The 21,801-nt window shown below is 40.8% G+C and overlaps 1 protein-coding gene across 4 annotated transcripts in view; it reads left to right on the plus strand.

The window, feature by feature from the left end:
• COL4A2 (collagen type IV alpha 2 chain) overlaps nt 1–21,801 on the plus strand; it is a 147,635-nt gene that overhangs the window by 46,498 nt on the left and 79,336 nt on the right. For all 4 annotated transcript variants that reach the window (XM_085052829.1, XM_085052855.1, XM_085052846.1 and 1 more), the window contains exon 4: nt 2,125–2,205. In XM_085052829.1, the coding sequence (XP_084908955.1) occupies nt 2,125–2,205 (81 nt within the window). The remainder of the gene's footprint in view (nt 1–2,124; nt 2,206–21,801) is intronic.

Raw genomic sequence — 21,801 nt, forward strand, 5'->3', positions numbered from 1 at the left:
AGCAGGGGAGCAAATGAAATATAAGTAGGGAGGGGATTACAAGCAACTCATGGGGAAAGCCCGGCAGCAGAACATTCTAGTGAGGGCAAGCAGCGGGGGCGGTGATAGGGGCGGGGAAGCAAACCTTAAACCAATAAACTTAGGAAAAACTTTCCAGGGGAGGGAGAGAGCGGTTTACGGCCCGGCCTCCTCCGAGTCCCAGGCGATGGCATCCTCGGCAGCGTCCCCGTGGATTACGCCGACCGCCGGCCTCGGGGACTCGGGATCCGCAGCATCGGGCCGTCGCACCCCCACACTCACGTCCATAAAATAATTTCCTAAATAAAACATCTAACCTATAAATAGATCAGGGCATGGTTTCAGTTTGATGGACTGCTTTTACAAGTATGAAAACTCTACTTCTTCCATTAAACATGAGAATTAAATATAAAGTTGAAACAAAAGTATTTTAATATATAAAAGTACTTAAGATACAGACATGAACCTTCTCATAACAGGCATAAGAACTTGTTTTGGGAACTTTATATTGCAGTTTGTCATAAGATTTAAAGCCTGCTGTACAAATATGACCAAGGGAGAACTTAGGCAATGCTTGGTACCTGCTCCATACCTTTTATTCATTTGAATGCCAGAGAGGAATCCAAATCCCAGAGCTGTGTTTTCAGGTAGTGTAAAGGCAGAAATGGATATCTGAGAAACGTGACCCAAAAACCTCAGGTGTTGAGTAGAGGATTCCTTAGAGCTACATGAAAAATTCTAAGCATGGCAGCTTTGGTCCCCTCTCTGTGTTTTAGGTCAGCCCCAGGGGCAGGAATGGCAGCATCACTGTCTATTTAAGCAACAGCATAGCAGTTCAGAGCTATGCTGTTCAAACCCATCCTGTTTTGGAGGCTTGTTTATACCTCTTTCACCTCTCTTTCAAGAGATGGTGTGCTCAAGCTATGAAGGAGGCAGAAAAGGAAAGGCACCATTTGATTCAGCCAAGAGGGGAGCAAGTGACACGGAGCCTGACTCTGTACCCTACAGCTGGGTTGCCTTGAGGTTTCATCTAAGGAGCAGTGTATGTGAAATGCCCTGAACAAGGGGCTCTGGTTTCCTATAGTCTCTAGACTTAGTCCTTCTCTCTTTTTCTTCTGACTGTATTAATTATTCACTGTGGGCCAAACCAGGTTCAGAAATAGTGATGAGAAATCCCTTCCTCTTTATTTAGATTACTTACTAGGCTGCTGGGGCATTTTCAGGGGTTCAAAACCCTGGGTTTAGGTGGGCTGCAGGCTGGTCTTTCCATTATTCCTAATCATTAAGTTACATTTATAAAATTCACACCACAGCATGAATAGCATCTCTGCTGTTCAGGTTTCTGAGCAAGGCTGACCGTGGCTGCTGCATTACATGCAGGCACTTGCATGGAATATAATCTGAGTTTGCCTGCCTGTTGAAGTCCATCCAAGGATTTGTGTGGAGTGGTGCATATTTTGTGATCCATCTATTTGTGGCCCCGGCCAAGGTGGTTCTGGTAAGGCAGGAGAGATGTAACTGAAGACATTTACTTAAGTTCAGAGTGACTTTTAAATCACAGTGGTTGACTGCAAGCAAATTTTATGTGCCTTCAGAATAGGCAGCCATAGAAGCGGAGAAAGCAGGAGTTTGGCTCATGATTTTGAACATGATACGTACATCTTCCTTTATGTCCACCAATAAATATTTCAAAATACAGCAACCATTTAGAGCATGCATAGAAGGATGTGCTGCATTGTGACCTACGACTTAGTCCATGTCCATAAAGAATCCAAGCAGCTGCACTTCTGTGATATGATATCTATTGCATGTGTCAAAAAGATACGTGAGATACTGCTCAGCATGGAGTTGCAGTGTTTCAAAAACGTGGAGGGAAATAAGTGAAGTAACATTATATTTCTTGATGCTGATCTCCAAGAACTGGAAAGCCATTCACAGCTGCTTCTAAGCGTAGATTAAAGAGGTTTCAGTTGGAAATCCTAGATCTTATCCTGATCTTTGCTTTAGCAGTTCCCAGCGAGTCTGTTAATCAAAAATTATTGTACTGTGCAACGTATTCTAGCTGATACCTTTTAACTTTTGTGTTATGTGTGTTCTGGTTTGCAGGGTGGGAAGAAATACACAGGACCGTGTGGAGGCAGAGACTGCAGTGGAGGATGTCAGTGTTTCCCTGAAAAAGGAAGCCGTGTAAGTAATATTTTCTTCCTGTAAAATGTTCTTAATGGTAATAGTTCAACGCTATACAATTTGCTATAGGTGGACTTGCATTAGACTGCTAAGAATAATAAAACAATTATTCTTTTTCAGGAAAAGGTTCTTGTTGTTTCATCTTTCTCAAAAGCTCATTGATTTGATGAAATACTTTGTCATGAATACTTTGTTATGAAATGTAGAAAGCTCTTCTCTCAAAGATGAGGGCTGGGGGACCTGATGGTTATGATGAGCTGATCAGATCGGATTGATGAAAAGATACCACATACATTTGATAATTTTAGAGGTATTTTCCAACCTAAATTATTCAATGATTCTGTGATTTTATGTGATTTCCACTAAAGCAAGAGGGAACCACACTTGCAAAACCTTAAATCCATGTTAAGAGAAGTGCTTAAAACTTCTGGCATTATGTTGCGCCTGACAATCTAGTCGTTGTTTTGGGGACTAGTGAGGAATGAGGCAGAGGAAGGGAGATGGGGTGGAGGGTGTTAGCCACCTACCACTAAGAGCACTGAGAAATAGGGCAGTTCCTATCCTTTATGGCTTGGAGCCCTGGCTGGCAGGCTCCTTCTGAACAGCTTGGTCTTCTACAGCTGAGACGGTGACTCAGCCTTTTCCATCCACCCATCTCTAAGAATAGGTCAGGCAAGAGAGGTGGTGGCAGGTCATGTGCTTGTTCTGCTATCACAAACCTCATAAGATTTTTCAGTTCTCTGCCTTCCCTCCACACAGCAGGCCATCAGTTCCCATTCCCATTGCATTCCTCAAGCTTGACTCCACGTCTGAGTGGAGGGAGAAGTGGTAGGAAAGTCACAGTGTAGGTGGGAGGCAAGGAACACTCTTGTTTACAGCAGAAGTCCTCATGTCTCCATGGAAGTCAGATGATGCTTGGGTTATTGTGCCATGGGGACTGTAATGGTTATACTCCCATGGCCTGACCATGAGCTGCTCATGGTCTGCTTTCCATTGCAATAACCCAGTGGCAACCTGATGAAGCTGAGGACAAACAAGCCCTCCCTTGAGACACAGCTTCCCATGGGGCTCCCTCCAGCTGTTACTGCCTTACCCTCATCATCCAGCACATGAGGTTTGGCAAGTGCCTCCTGCCACTTCCCACTTTTGACTGAAAATCAAAAACTGATGCTGTAAGATGCTCACTAGAGTTCATGAAAATATCTGTTGCAAAACTACCAATTTTTGTGATAGAAATGTTTGTCATGTTCCTTACTGACTGAATGACCTTGAATTTCAAGTTGCCAAGTGTGAAAGAAAAAAGGAGCTGAACAAAACTAACTGCATAGGTTAGAAAAGCTGAAAATGTGAGATTACCACAGTAGAGTAGCAGTCAGGTGCCACTGATAAGGAGCTCCTGTGAGTTGCTTATTATCTAGATTGGAAGGTGAGGGCAGATTTTATGTACTTGCTCACCACTCTCACTCTTGGTTTTACCTCAGGGAAGTAAGTAATCCCACTTAGTAATCAGGCTGGCCTCCCTTTAAAAAGATACTGAAAAAGAGAATGCTACAAACATAAGTTGTATTTTGCTGCTTGTGTTTAATTCTGCAAGATGTGAAAAAGTATTAGAAAAAGGGATTTACAGAATTTTACACTTCAAAAATCATATTTTGTTTGTCTATATTTTACTCCTCTGAAATGATACACCCCATCCTGATTTAGTATACACTGCCTGTATTTTGTGTCTGCTGATCTCTTCAGATGTCACAACCCCTGCTAAACATCTGGTTTAAGGAACAAGATTGGCCTTTAGAGTCTAGTCAAATTTGGCATAGCTTCTGGTCTCATGCTAATCCTCAATGGGAATATTTATTTTCACAAAACCTCTGTATAATCTGGCACGACACACATTTTCTGTTTGAGGTGACTCATTGCATGCACAATAGACATATTGCGTGTTTGCACTTGTAAGAGTGCCCGGAGCAGTCTGTCAGAGCCTGCTTCTGCAGTGACTCTCCATCTTGGGTGCCACAGAGCTATCATTGGCAGGGTGCCTGGAACTCAGGTGGGAGTAGCACTGCAAGGGTCTGCAGCCAGCTGTCAGCCCTGCCATCCCCTGGAAATTCACCCTGTTTGTGACAGGTCTCATAACCAGACAAATAAAAGCATCTTCTTTGGATTGCTGCTACTGAGTGCACATCAGCAGCTGCTGAATGAAGTGAATTCATTGTAGTGCTAAATACAATTGCAAACTTTGAAAGTGGAAAAGGTCTGAAGAAATGTCTATTCTTTATTTATATGTGCTTCTGCTTCATTTGTTGTCATTGCTTCAGTTGTAGTCTTAAGATACAGCATTAAGATGCTTATCTTTATTTGTTGTCTTTATCCAACCACTTTTGTTTTTTAAAAAACTGCTTTTTGCAAAATATGTCTACTGATATGTCCTGTAGCTCTGTGGTAGAGGCAGAGAGGCACTGTCAAGATATGTGAAGATTCATCCAGGTTTTGGTGATCTGTGCCAGGTCTCCAGGTGCAGGACACCTGGAAGCCCTGTGCTTCTGCCTACACTGCTTTTGGTTCAGGAATGGAAAGGATAGGCCCAAAGGCACAGGAAAGTTCAATCCTGCTTCACATGGGCAATCTTTAGGGGTAAAAGGCAACCTGGTACAAATCAATGCTCCCATCTAGGAGGCCTGCTGGAAAGAGGTATGTGATTTTAGGTTTTCTGCCCCTCGGTTTTGGCTGGGCTCAACCCTGCAACTTTCACTGGGCTCAGACACAGCTAAAATCCAGCAGGGAAAAAAATAGAACAGCAGAAGCATTATCTGCCCAGTGTAGTGGTGGGCGAGCTGCTGCAGCTAAGCAAAGGCAGCATCTAGCCTGCAACCTCCCGCCTCTCATCTGAGCTGCTCCCAGGGCTTTGAGGACACCTGCAAATGGCACTTTCTTCTTCATTTCAAAAAGAAAAGCTGGTCAAATACAAATGTTCAGAGAATCAGGACATTGCTGATACTGTGTTTGCAATTCATGGCAAATGCTAAGTTGTTTCTTGGAGAAGTTTTTCTAAACAAATGTTTCTTGGGCCATACATGATCCCTTTGAAGTTCCCATCTCCAGTCCTGCTTTTGGGTTCACATCTTCAGAGTAGGAAGAATAAAGGAAATTCCTTCTGTAAGCTAGTTTGGTTTTTTTCCCGGTCTTTAATGACACTCTAGTCTTTGTTCTTTTTCACTGCAGCCTAGTTATAGCCACTTGTATTTACTGCTAGCTGGTTATAAATATCCAGTCTATTTAACCATGCCTTGCCTCTAGGTAGATGCTTGGAGCTGGCAGCTGCATCAGCCAAGCTTGGGGATCAGCCTCAGCCTCATCTCCCCTTCTCACAACTGGCAAAAGGCTCAGTGGAGATACAGCACAAATCAAAGTTCCTTAAGGAGTGTTCAAATTCACATGACAGGGAACCATAGTATATGCCTCAGTGGAGGACATAGAGTGAGACAACAGACTCATCTGCTCCCTAAGATGAGACAGATTCCTCTTCTCATTTTCTAATGAAACTTCTCCTAAATTGCTCTCCTGAGACAGACTCACCCTTTCCCTAAGATACATGTGGAGAACATAGTGTAAAGGGTACACTGGTGCCTGGGTAAGAGGGAAAAGAGTAAAGGGAAACAGTGATATGGTATTGAAATTCTGTTTTGAATGAAATGCAAAGCCTGGATTAAAGGGAAAAAAAATACCCCAAATTAAAGACATCTGGCTTTGTTACTTTTTCCTCTAAATTTTTATTGCAGCTCCTAAAATCTTGAGATTTGTAGTTCTTTGCAAACCATACATTTCTCAGAGAACAATATATGTGCCTTAAAATTTGTTAAACATTAATGCACTTATGTAGGAAACGATAACTCCATTCAGTACAATGGCCAACTGTTTGACCTATTGAAGTTCATAAGCAGCCTCACTTCATAACCAACCTAGAGGGCTTTATAGAAAGTGGAAGTGAGTAGAAACCTTTTGATCTTTCTATAGAGTGAGAAAATGCACTCTTTTGAAATCTCACTTTGTACTTTCCAAGTCAAGCGTCTAACAGTGCTCAAGCCATTTGGCCATTGTTTTTGCAAGGGGCTGTAATGATGGAAACTGAAATTAAAAGACAGCTTTGTGTCCTTCCATAAAGGCCACTTTTTGGGAATGCCCAAACATTCCTTTTTAACTGACATTGACATGAGGGTTCTCTAAAACTCCTTTACAGGTATCTGTTATACTGCTTTTACTAATGTAGTGGCCAAGGGTAAGCTGTTACCAGTACACTTATAATTACTTCTGTCTACTTTTGGATGCTATATAGTTGGGAAATCTAGTGTCTGATATTTACTTGCAAGCATTTCCCATTGAAGTTTAAGTCTTAACACATGGACTAGATCTAGATATGTTTCTCCATCAATTAAAAAAAACCAAAAACAGCAACAAGACAGGGCACACAAGTATTTTATCGTTAACTCTATTACTATATTTTAGGGAAATGTTTAAATTCAATAAAATAATTTTGTCAACGAGTTGTGTAATTCTTGTATATCACAATTAACTGGCTTCCGTGCTGGTGTAGTGGCAGTAGCTGCTTGGAACTCTTTGTTGGTATGAACTGATATATCTGATTAAATCTGGTAGTCTGGTGTTTACTTTTTTTTTTCTTCCCAAAATAATAACGTTAGAAGCATCTTCTCACATTGAACCAGTAGTTCATCTAGCTCACTACTCTGTTCCCAACAGTGGTAGTAAGAGATGCTATTTACAGGGAACACAGAGTTCTGGCAACTTTCTGCAGTCCATTCACTTGTAACCAAGATAACCCAATTTATATGTTCCTTCAGTATCTGTGTTTCATCCTGAATTTGTCTAATCCTTTTTTGAAGCTACTGTAACTGTGTGTCTTCACAACCTTCAGTGGCACTGCTCAAATGATATAAACTCTATAAATCACTGTCTGACCTGTTCTAAGCAAACCTCCCTCTGGTTTCATCAAATACACCATATTTGTAGTACTATGAGATTTGGAGTAGCTCTGTGTTTAGCTTACTCACTGCTTCCCTGATTTTGTAAATCTCACTTATATTCCCTCTCAGCTTTCTCTTGTCCAAAAGGATGAGTCACAGCCTTTTTAGGTTCTCTTTTGAAGGTGGCGCTCCAGCCTTTAGTCCCTTTGCTCTACTCTCTCTTCAGAGAGAGACCAGAACTGTACCCATCCAGTTTGGTGGGGTCCTTCTGGATCTCCCAGTGTGGGAGATCACCAGATCTCCCCATTCCTCATCACCAGGATCACATTTAACAACCTAAAAGAGATTACTATCATCTATAGGCTCATATGTTCCACTTTCAGTCCCTTCTGTAGATCACTGTTGAAACATTTCCAAAAACCAGTTACAGCACACGTCTGAGAGGACCTGGTGCTGTCATGTCTCCATTTTTGAAATGTGACCATCAGGTACTATTCTTTTCTTCCTATCCTTTAACAGCCTTCAGTCCATAAGAGCACCTCTCTTACAACCCAGAGAGAATTTTTTTTAAAAGCTTCAGTGAAGCATTTTATAAAATCAGTTTTGAAAATCCAAATATGTTAATAGTCACTAAGGCTTGGTTTATCATGCTTATCCTTGTGCTCAGTTACTGTGTCCTTGAAGGTAGACTACTGCCTGGCCAGGCAGGAAAGTCAAATAAATAGGCCCACAGTTCTTAAGATCTCCTCTTGAGCCCCTTTTCCACATGGAAGCTTGGTTGTCACCAGCCCCCAGGGCAGTGACAGTTTGTAATGTTGGGTTACACACTTTGGCCAGCAGTTCCACAGTTCCACACTTTTGTTCCTTCAGAAGTCATGGGTGAATGTCCCCACTCATGGTCACTTAACACCTGCCTTACCTGTTTTATCAACTACTTCCTTCATATTTATCTGAAATTAATCTCTCTCAAGGAATATCTTGGATCTGTGACCTTATGAAACACCTTCAGCAGTAAAGACCTCTGCAGAGAAGTCCCTAAGTTTCTCTGCTATGGCCTTATCATCCCCAGATGCCCCTTATAAGCCCTTGGCATCATGTGGTACTGCTATTTCCCTTGATGGCTTCTTGTTTTCCTTTAAACAACTTTTTACTCTCAGCTTGGTTACCTTCTGTAAAAGTCTCTCATTCATCTTTAGCCATCCTAGTTGCCATTTACTCTAAATCTGGTTTTTATGGGCTTTCCTGTTCATTTCAGCAATTTTTTGAATGCCAATCCTTTTGCTTACAATAGCCTCCTTAGCTTTTTTTATGAGCTATGCAGTGTTTTTATTGAACCATTTTACTTTCTATTTGATATGTGACACATAGTTTACTGGGATGTTTAATACAGTGTTTTTGAAAAGCCTTCAGGTTGCTTTAGGCTTCTTTCCTTTTTTGACTGCTTTTTCAGGCTTTTACTATTTTTGTGGTTTTTATGTATTTCCCCTTCTTGAAATTGGATAGCTGTGTGATGTATTTGTTAGGCTTATTTCATCCCGCTACACTACAGCATTAAGTTCAATTATATTCTGAAGCTCTTGCAGAGCAGCTCTCCCAACAGTACCTCTCAAAGCAGGTATTGCACAGCACTTGAAACTAAATCCAGAGCAGCATCCTTTCTTATAGGTCTCAGTGTTTACCATGCTAAGAAAAAGTCAGTTGGTGGGTCCAAAACTTTTATTTCCTTATCACAACTGGATAAGGCATTGTGCCTGACAGTAGGTTGGTAGATGGAATTGGCCAGTATTGCTACCTGACCTAGTTGTGCAGCTTCTCTAATGTCACTGAGTATTTAATGATTGGTTTTGATTTAATGATTAACAGAGGAACTCTACACACAAACCAAGTCCTACCTTTCTGTTATTTCCCCCAAAAGGACTCCCTCATGTTCCCTCCTGCCTTAAGTATTTTTTTCTGTAACACTTTGTTGTAGGCTTCACATACTGTGCCATTGCCCTGCCTGTATCTCCTTTTCTATAATTCCTGTAAAGTAGACAGACTAACATAGTAACACTGTGTACCACTGATAATCCTCCTTTCACCAGCATGAGATGCCTGTTAGATCATGGTTGTCATTTAGTGCTAGGTAGTATAATTCCATAAGCCTATTTTATAAATTTCTAACATTGCTGTAGAAGCATTTACAACTTTTGACCATCCTCTGTTGCAAGCTCCAGTCAAGTGGCATCATAAATTATGTTATTTACCTACCTATTCCACAGAGTTGGCAAGGACTTCAGTCTCCCTGTGTTAGTTTGGAAACAAACCAGTGGGAGATCACAAGTCAGGATTATAAATTTAATAATAAATTTAATATTTATCTAATATTTATTTAATAAATTTAATATTTATTATCCTAAAAAGTCAGGATAATAAATTTAATAGGAAAATTAAAAATAAGTGCAATAACACAAGGAAAGAAGCACGGACAGAGTGAGATACAACCTGACACCCTGTTAGGGTGGTGGTAGCAGTCCAAGTGAAGTAGTTCAGTTGAAGCAGCAATCCTGCAGAAGGTCTGGTCTCCAGCTGAAGGTCCAGTGGTAGTTCTTGTCCTCTGGGAACCCAGTAGACAGGGGCTGCATTGGGCAGTTCCAAAGCCAGGCTATATCCAGGTGGGAACACCTGGCTCCTCCCTCCTGGGTGGAGCATCTCACAAACGGATAAGATAATTCCATTATTCATGTGGTGAGTTCTTGATGGCCCATTGACTGTTACCAGGGGTGAGTCATAGCAGGAGGTAACAGCTAATGCCCCACAGCTGGTGGTAATAGAATACTAAATACATCTATATTGTAACCTAGGACACTCCCACACAGCTGCCTTGAATTAACCCTGCTGGACACCCCTTTCTACTTTCCCTCATCAGGGGTATAATATAGATTATGACCACTGGTCACCACTCCCTTCTACCAGACTAAATACCTGTCTGGACATCTCATGGGCTCTGTACCCTTTGCACTCAGCAGGCCTTTCAGTACTCTCACCTGTTCCAAATCCAGTTCTCTGTGTCAACTCATCAAATCTCCCACTCTCCCATCACCTGCTTTGTCCTGTCCTGGAAGATTCACTCTGTCCCAGGAGCATCCTCACACCAAGCAGACATTATAATGGACTAGAGCTTAGAGCTTGTCAGAGATTTGATCCCTTATTCCAGGCTGATTATCCACCTTCCTTCTGACTGACAACCCCTAAATGCTTCTTAGATCATCATCAAGGTATTGTGGGATTTTTCTGATGGTCAACAAGACAGAATTGGTGTGGAAAATGTCCTGTTTGCTCTCCGGTGTTTGCCATATACAAAGCTTTGGGAGTGAACTTTGGCATGTATCTTCTGAAGTATTGTCAGATTCTGCAACAGAATAGATATAAATACCAAAAATTGTTCCTTCAAAATTTCATATTGCTTCATAGACCAAGGTTAAGTCTCTGGAAATGTCCAGGAGGAAGAGCTGCGCTCAAAGAGGAGGTATTTGGAGGGGGTGTTAGTAATGGCAACAGATAAAAAAAGTAAAATGCCTATGGTATTAATGAGCACTATACATGGGACAGGATGACACTCTTCATTATTTCAATGCTGCGGTCAAGTCTGGTATGGTACTTCGAGATTTAATTTGCTTTTTGTCTCTAATCAAGGTAATAGAGGAGAGCAGCTCCATTGGCAAAAGACAGGAAAAGTGTTACCATAAAAAACTGTTGAACAGTGTGAAGCTAAATTCTTCTTTCAGATACAGGAGTACAGTTTTCTTTTGTACACGTTTGAGGGTAGTTTCAAACGCACGCTTTTGTTTAAGTTTATACTTTCAAAACACAGCCTTACAAGGTCTTGCCAGCATACAAAAATGCCTGAAGTCTTGATATTGTTCCACGGGCATCTAAATCTTGGGCATAAGGCTGTGTTACATGAATTGTTAGCAGTAAATAGGCTCAAAATCTTGAGTTCACTACCAAAGGCAGGCAGAGTACAAGTTTGCTTGATAGAACTTGTGTCAGTCTGGAACTTGATACCTAGTTTATGACCTAATGTTTTATTTAATGAAAATTACTTAACCTGGGCCACATTGACAATTAATCAACTGTGTAGTGGGATATTTATGTTGGTTGCTAATTGCTGTCCTTTAGTACATTTGTCTTGACTTCTTTTTGAGTGAAATATGCATGTTTCCTTTTTTTGAAAGCTGTTTATACATGTTTAATCAACATCAGAGATCTTTTTGAACTGGTGGACACAGATTAGATAACTTTCCCATGAGCAAGGAACTCCTTCTCCCATATAAGCATTCTACACAAAATTTGAGATTCGGGAAGTCAGTGAAAGGTCTTCCTCAGAATCTGTTTCAAATAAAAAATGCAATGTATATTAAAAACAAAGCAGGGTATTTTGTTTCAGTATATGCAGGAGTGCAATTAAATGTTCACATAAAAATCACATTTTCATTTTTAAATGTTCACAATATTGTAAAGAATGTTTAAAAGATAAAATAAACTCAAATGGAGACTTCCTTTCAAATCAAACAAAATATGCATATTGACCAAAAATTATTTTTGCACTCCTTGCTATCCTTTTGTTCTTTTGCAAAACATTTCTTTTTCAGCGAGATATGAAACGTTGTTTGATTCCATACGTAACCTATAGAAATTGTATTTATTTGTAATCTAAAGGAATACAAGTTTTGTTAAGCCCATCCTGTGCTAACAATCTGCACTCCCTGCCTTTTGCTCCAGCCCTGAAAGTAAATTTTCTTCAAAACCTTTTCAAACTGATTGTACAGAAGAGAAAAAGAACGATACTTTAATGAAAGGTATTCAAAAGGACACATTCACCTTTTTATTTCCATTTTCAATTTAATGTTTTTAAACTTCCCTGGACTGACATACATTACCTCCAGCAAAAAAGTGCAGGTATATAGCATTCATACAGCTCCTGCTCTTTCCTTCTAAAGCCCGAGACTGATCTGTGCAGATACTTCTCCTACGACCTAGTATCAGAAACCTTTGTAATCTCAGCTGGGGTGATCAGAAAAAAATTCAACAGCATTGGACACAGCTCAAGAATGAGTGTAATCAATCAAAATGAATACCAAGATTGCAGTTCAAACAAACTTATGGCCGAAGTCAATATGCTGGATTAACTATTTGAGATGTAGATTCGGCTCTTCCATTTGAAATTGCACCATCTGATGCCTTACTCATTACCCATGCAATCTGTTGATTTATGGGCTTGTTACTGAAAAAAACTAATCTCACAGTGGTTTGCTAATAAATTGAGAAGGTATTTCACTAATATTTTAGGAATTTACTCTGAGGGCAGCATTTTTAAGAGTGTATTTGAACATCTGCATATCACAAATTTGAATGAAATATGGAGAGGAAATGCAAGAGAAATCAGAGTAAGAAATCAAGGATCTTTTTTTCTCTCTTTTTTTTTTTTTCAGAAAATGTAACACAACTTAAACATTAACTCTAGAAATTTAGCTCTAGTGAAGAAATAATAGAAAGAAAACTTGTTGGAGATGAATAGTGCCAAGTTAATTTTGGTCATAGTAGCCAGTGCTGGGATAAGAACCACTTGAATCCAATTCACAACCATTTAAAAATATTGCCATACCTTTTTTCCTGAATGGCTCTTTTTTATTGTTCCAGTTCCTATGAAATCCTGCAAATATATTTTACCTTACTTAGAAAACAAGTACCTGAAGTTAGAGGATTTGATGACTGTCTACTCATCTGTCACCTTTCCACTTGCTCTGATCAGTAGTGTCTGCACAGCACAGTACATCCTCATGTGTGTATGACATCAGCTCAGTTGAGTAGGGATGGGCACTCATAGTGCCAGGGATTTGATCCTTCTGTGGGCCATTTAAGAGTTGGGTGAATCTTATGGGGCTTTTCCAACTCGGAATATTCTGTGATTCTGTATCATTGATCTTTTTGTTTGGTTTTGACATATGAATTGCACTTCATTAAGGAAATTAAATGCACTATCAGGATTGGTTTTGGGAAAATGTATTGTCCATTTGGTTAGACTTTCAGGCTTTGACTTCTAGCAGTCAGGCACTACAACTACAGCACAAAAATATTATTTGTGCTTGCAGCCAACTTCTGCAATTTCTGCTTACTGTGAGAAGGAGTTTAAAGATAGAGCAGCGGGTGGATGATGATTTTGCTCTGTGACTGGGTAGCTCACACAGGCATCCAAGAGGGATAATCCGGGTCATCCTTTAGCACTTAAATTATACTCCAGAGATTGTAAATGTTTCTCATGACATATGTCTGAGGCTTTACAAATTTCTCAAATGGTGCTTGTTTCTATTTTCTGTATTTTTGTCACATGGGAGCAAGTAACATTGACCCATTTTCCTTTTGTCTGCTTTGCTAAGTACCAAACTATTAGTGGAATCCTTTGAGTCTGACCTGGAGAGACCAGGAATGTGGGAATGGGCAGGCTGTCATCTCAAACAGTATCTGCCGAGGCAGAGTCAGCCTGTTCTCAGCATTTTCTTACCGACACTTAAGAAAATAAATGTTCTTTATTAACCTCAGTTTGCACATAAGGTTTCCAAACTGTCTTCAGTGTCTTTGTATAATGAACCAGACTATTGAAGTATACCTAAGTGTTTCCATTACATTTATCTGGAAAAGGATGACAAGTGTGAAAATATGTTATACTGACCTTTAGACAGGAACTTTGGGAGCATGCAGGAAGAAGATCTTGAAGGATAGAACTCTGTGTTTGAGGCACAGAGAACAGCTCTTGACAATGAATAAGTTGCAAGCCCAAACAAATAAAACATCCATGCAGCATTTTTTCTCCCACAGGCTAAAACTATTTTTCTGTGAAAAGATTGTATTAGTCTGTCAAATTCCTTTCTGTCTACTGCTATCGTAGATGCCCAGCAAAGGAAAGTACTTTTGAGTTTTTTGTGGCTTTGGTTTGGGTTTTTTTTCAGTATGGGTCTCATGGTTGATTAATGAAATTCTGTGTCTAACTATTGTGTATCTTATTACTTAGCAAAACTATATTTTTTTAATACAGTATCACTGGTTAAAGATATGTTATTAGCCATTATAAACTTGTTTAAAGCGGGTTTATTTGTCCCCAAGATTGTTGGCAAAGTATAGCATAGGTATAAAAGCGAAAGAGAAATTTGTACTTGCTATCCTCGCCAATACATGTTGTTTCACTGCTTTCAGGGTATAGCATATATAGTCTTTCTGTCCAGTGAAATAAAGACTTGGATATGTCTGTATTATTTCTTGTGATCCAGATATTCCTTTTTCTTTATAAGCCACCTTTTGGCTGTTTTTCAGTTTCTAGGTCCCCTACTTCACTTCTTTGATGACCCTTCTGTTATCCACTCCCAAGCATGCAACATCTTCCATTTCACCACAGTTTATCTGTTAAAGGTTTCCCACAAGGGACTTCCTTTCTTGATAGCCTGGAAGAGAAGCTGGTTCTGAGATGAGCTTTTCCTCCTATAATGCAGGGTGCTGTGGTCTGCGCAGCTGTCTGGGCTTGTCTGTGTGAGGATGTGAGCTCCTTGGGCAGGAGCTTTTTGTACGTGGCTCTTTGTACAGTACCAAAAGCATTCCTAACACTTCCAGGTTTGTAGCAGAAGTAGAATCATGCAGAGAGGGGCACAGTGACAGCTTCTTTACAGTGGATAGGGACTCCAGCAGCAAAGGGCTCAAAGGCACCACATGACGCTGTGGGTGTTGGACCCATATATATTCATTATTCCAGTATTTAATGAGGGTATGCACTGGCATGCAGATTTATGGATAAAACATTCTTTCCACAGGAAACTCTTCAGTTCAAATATGAGTGTGCTGCTACTACAGAGTATCCCTTACCACTGTGAGACTAACCCCCTTCCCATTACAGAGCACACCCCTCCATGTGCTTGGCGCAGATATGCAGTGTAACATTATCTTGCACCCTTTCTCACAGCTTTTATTTTACCTGATTTATATTTGCTAGGGACCTTGCACCATGGGGCCATTCCCCCACCATCAGTGTGCCCTGTAGACAGAACAAGCTAGGGTGTATGAGCCCAACCTTGTCCTTCTTCAAGCCCTCCTCACAGAGTGAGGCGGCAGGATAGAGGAGAGGTGGGGTCCCTGTGTGACAAGGATGTTACTGTTGCTATCCCCTGCAGCTCTTCATCCTTAGCCCCTGCCATTGGAGCAGAGGCAGTGGTAAATGTGCAGGCTGAAGACAGATCCATTTGTTTTTCTTGTTGTTGCAATACCTCACAAACCAAACTGTGGAGTTCATGCTCTGCTACGTCATACTTCGTGCTGCCAGCAAGGTCTTGACTGCCCTGTACTGCTGCAGGCACGTACAACTGCTCAGGATTGCCTGAGCCACAGCTCCCCATACGGGTTCTTCCTCTGCTCAGCTGGCTTCTCTCCTTCAAACAGTTGCAGTGTTGGTTTTACTAAATGACATAAGGTTATAATAAATCAAGTGGGAAGATTTGTGTTGTGCTTCCTACTGTATGGGAGAGGTCCATATGGTTTAATTGCTTCCTCTGTATGTCAGATATATGTGTATAGAATCTCTGAAGTCATGTGTAACTGCCAAGATGCTATGGTGTGGTTTGAAACATCCATGCAGTGAACTCTTAAGTGCTGCAGATGTGCTGTGAAATGTAAATGTAAAATTATATAAGTCAGATCATCCATTTAAACAACATTGAAATTAGAGAAGTTGACGGAGAGATCCAGAATTCAGCACAACGGAGCAGGGGGGAGAAGACCAGAAAACCTTTTCAAGGCGGAATAGAGTTTTGTCATCAAAGGAGATGGGAGAAAACTATTACACCCCCCAGGAAAACAGTACAGCAGCCTGAGGAGAGAAACCATGTCAAAGACAGCTGCTTAATGAATTGTAAAGCCATCTGAAAAGTGTCATCACAAAAGATATCTGCTGAGACAGCTTTGGCCACCATAGAAAATTCTGCTTAAAAAAAGAGCTGTTCCCATGCCTTCAGGCAAAAATGCAGACGAGAGCAAGTAAACCTGTAGACCTAAGAACACAGATGGGTCCATGCACAGAGCCACAGTCAGAGTCTCAGCAGGGAGTTGCTCACCCCTGCATCTCTAGAGCTACTTTCTCAGGGCCTGTCAGGCATGTAGTGGCATACTTTCTATCTGGCACAATGGCTCAAGCATCTCTCGAGAACAGGAATGGTATGTGTTGGAGTGATGTTGTTAAAGGCGCAGGGCAACTCCATGGAATCAAGCATCTCTGGGGCCTGATCTGCAGGGGTAACCTTAGTCAAGTGAACTAGAGAACAGGCTTGCTTCTCCTGCCCCAAGCCAACATCCTTCTGTGTCATGCCTCTAAAGATGCCGGAACTATTCCAGATACATGGGAAGTGGAGAACAGGTCTGTTGAGGCTAGTCTGGATCCATGACTATCACCAAGGCCAAGAAAGATGGGGTTGCTTCATGAGGCAGCACCCATGGGAAGAAACGGGGTGTCCTTGGGCTATCCCTGCAAGTGACCTTGGCATTGCTCCAAGGTGCCAACACTGACAACTCAGCAGGACACTTCAGCCAGTGCCCCACTGTGCTATATGGTGCGCAGAACAAGAAACATGCCAGAGGGATAGGGGTGTTCCCCCTCAGAGGATGGAGACCTTCCTGCCCCCTGCATCTCCCTCCTCAGCGTGTCCAGTCCTCACTGGAAGAACTCATGACTCTGTTACCACAGGAGTGCTACCATCTCTGTATATATATATGTATGGTAAAGTACATATATGGCCATCAAAGATGGCTATCCATTGCTGTCACAGTAATAGTTTTATGAAGTAATAGTTTCTGCTAGACAGTGCTAATTGTATCAGTCATGTATACATTTAATTAGCAAAATCCTCTAAATAAGTTCAGCATGTCCTGCCTAAGCATTACATTTTGGCTCCTCATGTTTACCAAAATCAAATACACACTAAATACCATTCTCAATAAGTATATTTAAAAAAAAAAAAAAAAACTTTTTTTTTTTTTTATCTGCCTAAAAGGCCCCAGCACTCTGGTATAAATACACACATCATATTGTCAGCTGAGTCTGTGGCTTGGTGCATTTGCACAGCTGCAGTATCGGCTGTTGTTTACTCTTCCCCTCATAGACATTGTGTTCTGCTTCTTCCCTGTAAGGATCTTCCTTCTCTACCTATTCTTAGTCCTTGACAGAAAACTGTCCTGATTTATGTATGTAGTGTAACTTAAGTGACTTCAAAGATGTTTTGTATGGTAAAAGTCAGAGCACCAACTGGCTAAATAAACCCTCCTTGCAATGAGGCATAATTGTAAAGCTGAATGTGTTCCTGCTTCTGTGTACTGAATCAACAGGAGTCCTTTTTATTTCTGTGGGATAAACATACTTCTCTGTCTTGCATTTACAGTCACTGGAACATTCTTGCAGCCACTTGTGAATCCTTTGATTCAAGAAGAGATCTTTCATACTGTATTTTTCTTTTCATATTCCCAATTCTCTAAACCAAATTTGATTCAAGATTTCAGGAAGTGTCTGCAGTTAGAGGCTGCATAGCTGTTATCCATAGCCAGTGGAGTACAATTTCATTTTCAATTCAGTTAAGAGCATTCCCATAATGAAAGTCAATACCTGGTATTAGTTTATAATTGTTCATCTATTCCTGCAGTTTGTTTATTCAAACATATACCACCATTTTCTGAAAAAAAGATTGGGCTTCTCATGTTGTCTCAAGTATTATAATCTATTCCTGTCATGAAGAGAAATAGAGATCAGACTTTACCTTATCCCTTAAATAGCCGTTTAGTTCAAGGGAAAACTTCTTCAAAATTCCCTCTTTACAAAAGCAAGTCATTCGTAGGGTCTTGTAACTTCCATCAGTTAACGTGTATCTTTGAGCGAGTATATGATCCCTTTTATGCACGTGTTACAAATGAACCCCTTTACCTGCAGGTAGATATAAATGTTGTGGGAGCTATCCCACCCCAGCCATGTGCTTGCCAAATAGATTCCAGCTATTGCCCCCAGACACAATTGGGTTGAAGTCCTGCAAAAAAGACATCACTAGTTTGATCACTTATGGTGTCTCATTAGCTTTGAGAACTGAAATTTGTGGAGAAGTAAGCTTTGGTTGTTTTTTAAGAGCTAACTAAGCATCCAAGAATTCATGAGAGGCTCAAGTGTGTTTTGTAAGAAAGCAAAAGCATCACAGGCAAATTACATTGTGTTTGACCAGGAAGACCCAGGTGTTTTAAATCAAAACTGCAGCAGTAACGAAGACATTCCAGAGGGTCCAGGAGGGAAATGCTTAAGCTTCCAGCTTAGTCTTCTGTGAGAACCTTTCAGTTTCTTGTAATAGAAATAGGAAATAACCATCTTTGCTTAAATTTGACTGTCAGGGGAGAATTGAGATAAAACAATCTGGAGATACTAATCTACTTCTGTTCAAAGCAAAATATCATCGAGACTTCCTTCCTCGAAGTGCCTCCTTCCCTGGGCACAAAGCTTTTGATGTAATCACAGAACAAGCAGAAGTTTCCTTGAGTTGGTTAGGATGGGCTGGAAGGAGGAGAGGATGGTAGTCAGAAAGAAAAATTGTTGGAGTGTACACAGTGATATGTAAACCAAACAAAAGGCAAGTCTTTCAAACAAAACACTAATATTTAGATACTAAAGTGTCATGAGGTAAGCAGAGACAAAGCAAAGAAAACCTCAGCAAGCAACTGCTGTTAAGAACTAGTGACTGGAAAAAAAAAAAAAAAGACATTTCATACTTGTAACCAGTATTTCTTTCCCTGGAAGAGGAAATGTTGCACAACCCCCAGACACTCCAGGATGCAGAAACATCAGCCAGCTGATGACTGATGAATTTCATTTACTTCCTATCTGACTTTTGAATATTCAGGCAGATGAAATTGCTAAGAATAAATTCTGATGGGGGCTGTGAAACAATCCCCTGCTTTGTTTATCACCCTGAAACTAAGGCCAGCTTAGTCTATGTCCAGAGCATGTGCCTTTCTATGATGCCACGGCACTTGTAGTGCTCTGTTGGCTCTTACCAGCTTTTAGCCTGACACTTGTGCTCCTCCAGATTCTCTTACTGCCAGAGTCAGATGTGTCCCTGAAGTGATGTAATCTCCTCTGTTGCTGTCAACGTGATATGTATTTTCACTGCTTTGTGGCTGGTGGATATGGAGCTTGAGTAATATAAACTGCACATTTGCTCTCTGTTACATGCAACTGTGTTCCTGTAACCACTTCAGAATGCTGTTACTTTTATCCCTCTGTTACAAGACCATTATCTGTGTTCTGCCCCTGTCCTTTTGGTCAGGGTGTTATGTGTCTCAATGTCTCAACTAGGTTAGATACCATGGAGTAGCCCCCTTGCACTTTTTCCTCCAAGGTTTTAATCCAAATCTTTAGGATACAAAATTGGTGTCTCTTGATATCCAAAATGGTTGAACTTTGGGTTACCTGAGCTTTGATAGGGCTCTTTTAATGGAGAACTCTAAAGAAAATTCCTTCCTTGGATGAAAGTGAAATGAATATAGAAATTAGAAATTTGAACGGAGCATTTTTGAAAGCTTCTCAAAGGGAATTTTCCTCATCTTACTCCTCTCATTTGACTTACTTAGTCAACTTTCAACTAAATTTGCAGACACCACCTGTTCTTCACCTGCTCTCCGCATCTTTCTCAGAAGAGGCAGCAGTCAGCAGCACCCTGGTACTGCTGACTTGCTCATGGGTAGAAGCAGAAATTTGCTTACGAAATCCTGAGCTGCTTGTCAGTCGTTAATCCTGTGTAATACATCTTGTGTGTAATCCAGAATCAGATATAAAGAGATGTTTAAAATTACAACTATTTCAATTGTTTTTCCCTTTATGCTTTATTCTGTACTGAAACTGTAGCCATCTACACCCATCTGACCATAGTGCCCCTCTTTTACCAGTTGCACATGTTTGTTTATTTTCAAAAATGCAGCCCCTTCTTCTGCTGGTGCATTATCCTGGGCTGCCAGGGTCTGTGATTCCTCTCTGACTCTCATTACTAATAATTTTCTAGTAATGAAAAGAAACCTTGCTTCTGGCTTCTTAGAAACCTCCAGCTGGCAGCCTCCACTAACCTCTTCATCCAGCCTGGTGTGTTCCTGAGTATGCTCCATGCTGCCTGAATGCTGGTTGAGGAGGAGCAGGAAACCTGCTCTCCGTTTCCTTATCTATCCCTGGTTGGTTTGCAAGCAGAGCTGCAGGAATGATTCCCCTGAAGCTGCTCAGCTTTGGGGAGTAGACTCCCACCCAGGTGTCTGGGAGGCTGATGCAGCTCCATGCAAATGGTCATTGAAGGTACACCACAGACATACACATGGGATGCTCTGTCTTCCCAGAGCCTGGTCCTGAAAAGGAGCTGTGAGGGTTTGGATACACTCTGAAGGAAATGTGGGATCTTCCCACATTTCAGCTGCTGGAAATAGAAAGCTTTGCTGAGTGTATGAAATTTCACAAAGGTTTGTGTCTTGCTCAAGTGTCAGACAAAGGTCAAAAGTTGCTTCCCTGACACAAAATCCTTTTCCTTAGTGGAGTAGGGGAGGAAATAGAATCCTTCAAAGAAAGAGGTCCCCAGGAGATGCACCCAGAGATCAAGGCAGACCTATACAATGACCCAGCACTGACTGACAGTGTGGGCAGTGCAGGAGGCTGAAAGAGTGCCTCAGCTCTTCAGGTTTCCATGTGTACCCTCATGTCAGAAAGCTCAACAAGAGCATTTCTCATCTAAAACTGGTAACTGATAGCATGCACCAGCTCAGTAATTCTCCTGGGAATCCATGCTATAGGGAACAGACACATCAAGTAGATTAACAGATAATCACAATTTATGTGTTTCAGAGTTCAATATTATCACATATTTAATTCCATGCACTGCACTTTCTTACTCAGATACCACCATTCCAGTACGTTTTTTCCACTTTAGATTTGAAGTTCAAAGAGAAAAAATAGCAGAATCCATGTTCTGGATTGTACATTGCAGTTTTGTACATTTGTTTCTCTGGAGACAAGGGATGTGAATCATATGCATTGGGAACAAATGAGCGATCCAAACAAGTGCTGCAGTTAAAAACTGTATGTGAAGGGAAAAAAACCCAAACAAACAAAACTCACTTCTCTTCAACGTTTTCTTTCTTTTACATTTTAGCCAGATGTCATGCAAGTATTTTGGTACTGCTTTTGTGAACACTCTTGAAGTCTTTCAGAAAGCTGACAAATGGAAAGACTATAAATGTATGTGCATTTCCCAGATGAACCGTGTTTGCCAACCAGTGCATAGGAACAAAGAGAGTTGAAAGTCAAAGCAGAGAAGTTCCTGTGAGCATTTTGATTATGACAAGATTTGTAGGACTTTAATAGCTATAAAATACTTCGAACTGGTTTCTTAATGTCAGCATTATTTATTTTCAGAGCAAAGTTCAGAAAATTTTGAATGATTGCATATAATTTTTTTACGTGTCTTGGCTCCTTCAAATACACATATGTATACTTTCTTTTTCAGAAGTGATAGATTGCCAAGTTATCTGACCTCTCAAG

This window comes from Lichenostomus cassidix, chromosome 1, assembly GCF_008360975.1.
Source record: "Lichenostomus cassidix isolate B80296 chromosome 1, HeHo_3.0, whole genome shotgun sequence".
NCBI classification, from domain to species: Eukaryota; Metazoa; Chordata; class Aves; order Passeriformes; family Meliphagidae; genus Lichenostomus; species Lichenostomus cassidix.